This window comes from Merops nubicus, unplaced genomic scaffold (genome assembly GCF_000691845.1).
Source record: "Merops nubicus isolate BGI_N331 unplaced genomic scaffold, ASM69184v1 scaffold17341, whole genome shotgun sequence".
In the NCBI taxonomy this organism is placed as follows: domain Eukaryota; kingdom Metazoa; phylum Chordata; class Aves; order Coraciiformes; family Meropidae; genus Merops; species Merops nubicus.
Window position 1 is genome coordinate 39,745 of NW_008589162.1, and position 7,432 is coordinate 47,176.

Below are 7,432 nucleotides of genomic sequence, written 5' to 3' on the forward strand. Positions count from 1 at the left end.
CATCTTCTCCCTGACACAGGGCTTGCAAAACAGTGAAAGCACAGCAGGAAGAGGTGTGCAGAGCTGCTGCCCCTGCTCGGCGTGAGACCGTTCTGGGAGCAAAAGGCTGTCGTCTCACTTTGCCAGTGTCACTCCACCCAAGAACACTTCACTTAAAAAGAAAAATCACAGCAATAAACGGGGAAAGAAAAGAAGGCAGTAATGGGATGGCAGCTGCTCGATGTGAGGCAAACTGGGGGTGACCCCAGTGCACACAGCCTGCCACGGGTGCAGCAACCAGCGGACGTTCAGAGGTGACCATCAGGGTCAGAGTTGCTCCCTTGTGGTGGCTGACACTCATTTTCATGGAGGAAAACACCCGGGACCTGGGTAAAGCAGAGTTACATGGGCTTAAATAATAGTCCCATTTTTAGGATTCAACCTCCCAGATAACAGGGGAAGCTGAACTGCGTGGATGGAGCAGCAGCTGGATCAACCCCAGGAACTAAAGATGTCTGGTCTGGTAAAAGGCCAAATAAACCTTCCTCAGAAGAAAGAACAAGGTCTAATCTTTATTTCATTCTATTTGTTTTTCCTGAGGGAATGTCTTAAAGAGATAAGACATAGCTTAAAAACTCAAGTATTTTTAAGCTTCTTGGAGAGCTTGGTAATGATCATGTAGCCTAAGGAATTTCACACGTTTGAACAGGCAAGGGTTTCTTCTTTATTTCCTTAAGCTTTCTGCAGTTTTGCTGTACACTTCTTTGGAGAAGAGACAGCAAAAACAATGCAGGGTTTCCCCAGTCCCAGGACTGCTGCATCAGCTCCCAGGTGGGGGCTCTGTCAGCACGGAGCACCTTTGTCAATCGGATCGATTGCTTCACCAGGAAAACCAGCCCTGGTTCCCAAACGTGCCAAAGGCTTCGGTGGTTTCACTGCAGTTCATCTGTTACAGAAACGTGTGGGCACCTAGCCAGACCCTGCAAAGAGAGATCTCTACCTATAAACAGTTACATTTTGCTGGAGTTTGTTATGATTGTAATTGATGATGAAGGTACCTAAGGAAACACAGGACAGACCCAGCTTGGCTCCTGACCTGATTTAAAGTCACAATTAAGGTGCTGTAATCCTTCTAGTTCTCTCTGAGGTGCTCATAAAAAAGGAAGCTCTCCTGGACCACTGTATATTCACCCAGATCTCCTTCCAAATCCGCACCTTGTGTCGTTCCATGGCAGCTTAAAATTCCCCTGTATGATCTACCAGGCAGTGATCTCTCCCTCCCATGCTGCAGGAACTGCATGTGAAGGCTGGAGTGAGGGCTGGAGGCTTATCCCACCCCACTACTGCACTCCAGGCACATTTCTTTGGGCATTAGTAGCCTCATTACTGGAATGAGGAATAGTGGTACTATTATGGGTGTCTATTATTATCCTAGATAGAGCACAAGACAGTGAAAAGATTGTTTAAAACAAGAAAAATCTGTAAGTAATGTACAACTGGGAGAGCCATGTGTGAGCAGCAACGCACTTTTTTTTTTCTTTTTTTTTAATTAGTTCTCCTAGAAAATACTGTATTAGAGTACTTTCCTATACCAGAAGGTGACTGCTGTCACAGAAGTCACAGGAACATCCTGGAGAAGCAAGCCTCACCAAAAGGACTCGTAAGGCAAGAGACATCCAATATTCTTTCTGTTTTCCTAAAGAAATCTCTTTCCCTGTAAGTAGGCTGTAAAACTGATGCTCTGGTGCGTGCTCAGCCACACACTGTCACAGCCCTGTGTAACAGAGAAAGATGGGCAAGGCCTCCCCTGAGGAACCCCTGCCCTACCTCGCTTTGCCTAAATACTGGCAGGCTTGGTTTAGCTTCTTGGTGGAGCTTCTCACCCACTCCCTGTTCAGCTGCTGTATTGCACCTGAATAAACAGTTGGGAGGCAAGGGAAGGGTGAAGGGGAAGCACTCTAATTGCTCCTAATGGCTGTATGTTTAGGCAATGTTTGCCTAGTACTTTGAAGATGCCAGGGTTATATTAACACTCAGTGAGTACTGAAAATAACATTAAAGTCCCTGAAAATGCTTTATATTCCCTGGGAGTACAGAAACTCCACTGATGTCACTGCAAACTGTGTGCCTGCTTCAAACACTCAATGACTGCCCAGGGCCTCCCGCCCCTACACACTGTTCCTACCGAAACCAGTGGAATTTCTGCCCACAGAATGAGTGCAAGGTGCATGCAGCAATGTGGTGCTGAGCTACATCACCACTCAGAAAACATGCATAGCTATTCAGGTCTGAGTTACAGCTCTGCAATGAAAAAGCCAAAGAGTAACTGTACCAGGGAGTTTCATGTCGCTGTCCTTGGGTCATTTCCAGACCTGATAAGCTCAACACTAAAGCACAAATGGGCACGCTTGGATCTGGGGAGTTCCCTTTGTGTCAGGCCAGAGAATTCAGCCTTAGCTTTCAAATTCAAAAAGGGTTTCCTTTCAGGATCACTACCAGAAATAGTTGCTGTGACTCAAATTACATCTCCTTCTACAGCTTTTGAGATCTCCTTGCCTTCAGGTGTCCCTCAACACATCCAAGGGACCCTGTCAGTGCTGGTGCCTTTGAGGAGGTGAAACAAATCAGAACTGAGCAAGCTGTTCTCAAAACAAGCAGCAGGGTTTAGTGCTCTGAAGCGTGGCTGCCTGGATTACAAAGAGGAAAAGCACTAGAGAACCTCCTGTCACTTGTAAATGCATTGGTTTTACAAAAACTTGGCCAAAAGGGAAGTCCCATTTTTGCACAGCCAAGCTCAGACTAAAACTGGACCTCAAATTGCTGCACCACCACCCCAGCAACCCCACTTACCGTGAGATCGTGCCTGATGGCAAAGTTTTCTGGTTTGATGTCACACAGGTGAAGTCGGTGAGAGAAATCGTTATCAAAATGCTGCACCATGTCCAGAAAGCTGAGTGCAATGTCAGTGATGGCTCTCACCTTGTTTCTGTGGCCAGCAAGGGAGGGACCGACCACATTTTCCAAGGGAAAAAGAGTTTTGTGCCAGGCATGTCCAGCTGTGAGGTACTCCACAGCATAAAAGTGTCCACAAGAGCCAATAATTCGTAGCACGTGTTTGCTGAAGTCCTGCAGCAAACTGAAGTAGATATATTCTTCCTGCTGGAGCAAGGACCACATGCTGGCCACTTGTGCTTTCCAATGTGGGCCCTTCTTCCTTGTCCACAAGGGCCCTATGGTATTGTTAGAAAGTTCCAGCCCCAGGACGTTTTTGACCTCCAAGGCTACCATCAGCAGAAGCTCTGTTTCAGGAATATCCTGTGTTGCCACCTCCTCTAGCATGCTGAGATGCTGGTAGCTGGAGAAGACTTCCTTTTTGGATTTCAGGATGATGGGCTGGCCTCTCCAGTCAGCCTGGATGACCTTCTTACCTCTGTCATAATAAAGGCAGTGTTTGTACACCAGCTTCTGTGCCACACAAAGGTCTTCACAGAGGTCACCAGTCAGGGCTCCACTGCTGTAGTCAAGACACTGGAATGAAAGAGCAAAATATTCGTAGCAGGACCATACACCCATGGACCTCTTAGAAGAAAGGCCAAGAATCAACAACAGTCCTAAGCTCTAGAGGCTTGCAGCAGTTGTGGTACCACAAGCACACACCTTCTACAATCATTGGGTGATTCAATGGTTTTTCAGAAGTCTCTAGAGACCTCTTACAAGGAGAAGTCTTGCTTCAAAACAGGGATTCTGGGTATGATAAAGGACAGGCTTTTGTGGGGCAAAGAATGGACTACAGGACCTGTTACTTTTAAGTTCTTGCCACGTAGGAATTCAGTGAGACAACCTGGCTCTGCTGTGTGAGATTCTGGGCTGCAACACTCCAGGGCACAGGAGGCAACTTCCATTGTAACACAGGACTTCTCTGGAAGGTTCAGCATAGGGTAACTGAGACATCCCCACTTAAACTGCAGGGAAATCCATGGGTAGCTGGATTACTGGGACCTTCCGAAGCCCTGCATGTTTCAACCTGGCACTCACCACGCCCTGAATGAAGCTGTAAGGACTTCCTTCTACAGTACCAGAGAACACAAAAGTTGCACTCGGTGCCTCTTGGACCAAGGACTTTCAGAATTTTAAAATATGTAAATGCTGTAGGACAAAATTACTTTTCCAGGTTTTATGTGTAATTATTAAAGGTGACATTTTAATACTAAGCAATTAATGATTGCTTAAATACTCTTTTTTTTTTTCAATTGAAAAATAATTAGCCTGTGGAAACATAAGGAACTGCTGCTTGATAGTTAAGCGGTCCCTGCAAATCCGTACACGAACTGCGAGGATTCTCTCACCAGTCCTCCCTTCAACCCATAATTGTTTCCATACCATCATTTCCAAAACTGTAGGCAGTCGATATATTCCTGTGGGCATTCAGAAGTGCAGCTGCAGGGACTGCTTTGGGCGAATCAGTAAAGGCAATGCTCAGAGGTCTCTGGTGAAAGGGGAATAGATTGCAGTGGTGTAGAAAGCCAAACATCTGGGAGGCGGCTTGTCAGTGTCAGCCTTCCTCCTTGCTTTCTGGCACTTGAGCCTTCATTTAAACTAGCTGGCAGATCCCCCTGTACGTGCAGTACTTGCAGCGGCTGCCTGAGCCCCACCTCATTTGTGACTTGCTGCTACATACTCGAGAAACATGACTCTAAAATTCAAGGAATGGATTTTCTTAGGACAGTCTCTAAGCTGTGCACTGGAGGAATCCATTCTGATGCCAGGCAAAGTTCAGAGTCCAACCTTAAACAACACACTGGGGAACGGGTACAGGATTAAGTCCAAAATCCAAGATGGGTGATAAATTGACTAGAACAGCTCACTGAGGGCAGTTCAGTCAGGTATAAGATTTATTTATACTCTGATGTTCTCACAGCCCAAATGAGAATATTCAATGCCAGCATGGAGAGCCAGGTAGGCAAACTCTGGCATGAATGTCCTGTCCCTGAGTCCAGATGTGCACACACATCTGCATCCACATCCACATCAAGATGCTCAAGCAGACTCAGTGGGCTGTCCAGAGACTTCAGAGCATGCAGATCAGTGTCCTTGCTTTTGAAAATCTACTCCTACGAATGTAATACAAATTTATTTTCCCTTTGTAAGTAGGAAATGTAATTTCCTTAACAGAAATAGTTTAGCAGTTCTTAACATCTGGAGCTCTAAGCAATTTTGGAAAGAAGATTATAAACAGAAGGAATTTCTGAGGTTTTTCTTGGGAGCATAAGTATAACCACATTTAAAATCATTGTTTTCCTATTGAGAAGACCACAACCTAACTCTTCTTCTGCTACAGTAAGAGAATATAGGACTTGGCCCTGTAGCTGGATAAACATGGGTAAACACTTGCCCCTGTGGATAATTTTACTGTGGTCCATTATGTTCACTCGTAGAGAGTCTGTACACAAGGACATCTTGCATCTAGAGGAACACTTGCCCAGAAGACCTGCAGTCAAACACATGAGCATGCAGCTTATTTTCTTTTGTTGCCATCATGTCATTCTTAATGGCATTAATATGAAAAAGTAGCTGCAGAAAAAACCAGTCTCACTCACATTTCCCAGACAGAGGAGGTGAGTCATTTTTGAACCTGGATGCTGGTCAGGACTTGTCCATTGTTACAGCTGAACCCATAAATCTTTGATTACTAACCCAGTATCTAACATAACAATCTCTGAACTGGGTTCTTTTTACACTGAACCCGCACAGTGTTTTGCAAACTGGGATCTGTGAAAGAGGATGTGACCAAGGAGCCTGGTCTCACAGTGATCAAACAGAGGTCAGCCTTTCAGAAGTCACATTCTCTGCTGGTCACCAAAGCAAGCAAGAATTTCAAAAAGGCTTCCTCAAATAAGCACCCAACTAGTTTGAACAATTTTCTACTCCCAGAATGTAGTGAGTTGTGAGTAACTCAATAGCTTTAAAAATCTCCTCAGTTTCCTGTTCATTATAACATAGAAGGTCAGTGAAGACTGACTGCACCTTCACATCCTCACTACCCACCCTCCCCATTATTCAAACTTCTGTGTTTGCCATAGGCATAGTACACTAAGTAAGCCTAGCTCCTCCCACTATAAATCTTATTTTTTCAGCCCAGAGATGATTTTAGGTTTTTTATTTCCTCCCTTCTCTCATCTTTCCTCTCCACCAGCCTTAGAAGGACAGACATCAGAACTGAACACTGTTTTCCAGTGCTGCAGAGACAGCCAACAGCCCTTCTCTAATTCTCCTTTTTGGAGACATTCAGAAGTTCCATCAGCTTTTTAGGCACAGTTTGCACTGGCAGTTCATGTTGAAGCAATTATTTGACCCCTACATCCTTTCCAAAGTTGTAGTTTTACAAGACAGTCTTCCACCCTATTGGCATGGCTTGAAGTCTTGTGCTTCCCAGTGTATTAAAACACATTTTGGTGGACTGAAAACACGTAACCAGGCGATTCAGATTACCCTGCCATGAAAAGCTGGTCTGCTTATTGTTTACCAACCCAGGAATCTTTGCACTAACCACAAACTTTACCATACAAGATTTTATATCATCACAATGACTGCTGATAAAAAGAATCAATTCCCCAAAGAAATCTTCCAGAAATGGTCCTCCACACTGCCAGCCCTGCCTTAATGACTGTATTTTGAGATCTGTCCATGAGATAGTTTTAAATCTACCTAATGAGCACCTTTTCAATGCCACTAAGTGCCAGATTTTAAAAACTAAAATATAACAGGGATACTAAGCCAAAAGCCTTAGAGAAAAGCAGCTATACTACTGGACTCGTTCATCTGTTTTGGTTAAAAATTAGCTACATATTTTTTAATATACTTAGTACACTTATCAAGGTAAGTTAAAAAGGCTGGGTTTAAATTTCTGTAAAACTTTAAGTGAATGTAAACCCCACTAAGCATTATATAAATTTAAATAACTTACTGTACTACCACCACTTTTGTGTTGTTCAGGCCTGAGACCGAGTCCTGCCTTGTTATAAAGTACTTCTTCTACATAAGTCCAATACTGAGCAAGGGTTTGGAAGGTGTCAGAATTCATTGATTTCTCCAGAGAAAACAGAAATTGTTCACTATGACTTAGTGTGTTCAGTGTAAATGAAGATGAGATAGGTGTTACGAAGGAGTAAGTGGTTTTCTGCAGAGTTAAAGTTGGTCTCCACAAAATACCCAGTGCTACTTCAGCCTCCCCAGTGCAGTAAATAATCTGCACACGTGCATTTTACTCAGAAGAAGGAAATTAAGCTTCAGAAATACCACTTGCAAGCATATACGGCCATGCAATTTTCACCCACCTGCCAAAATAGCTGATCTTACCTCCTACTGAAATATGACAGATGATTATTAAAATAGTTTTTCTTGGAATTCTAATTTTGCTTAATAAGAGGCATGCAACTCAAGCTGTCAGATTATT

At 44.0% G+C, this 7,432-nt stretch overlaps 1 protein-coding gene across 1 annotated transcript in view; it reads right to left on the minus strand.

Annotated features, from left to right (window-relative positions):
* FAM69C (family with sequence similarity 69, member C) overlaps positions 1-3,552 on the minus strand; it is a 5,778-nt gene extending 2,226 nt beyond the window's left edge. The window contains exon 1 of the mRNA XM_008949500.1: positions 2,830-3,552. Coding sequence (XP_008947748.1) covers positions 2,830-3,552 — 723 coding nt within the window. The remainder of the gene's footprint in view (positions 1-2,829) is intronic.
* Positions 3,553-7,432: the final 3,880 nt, after the last annotated feature.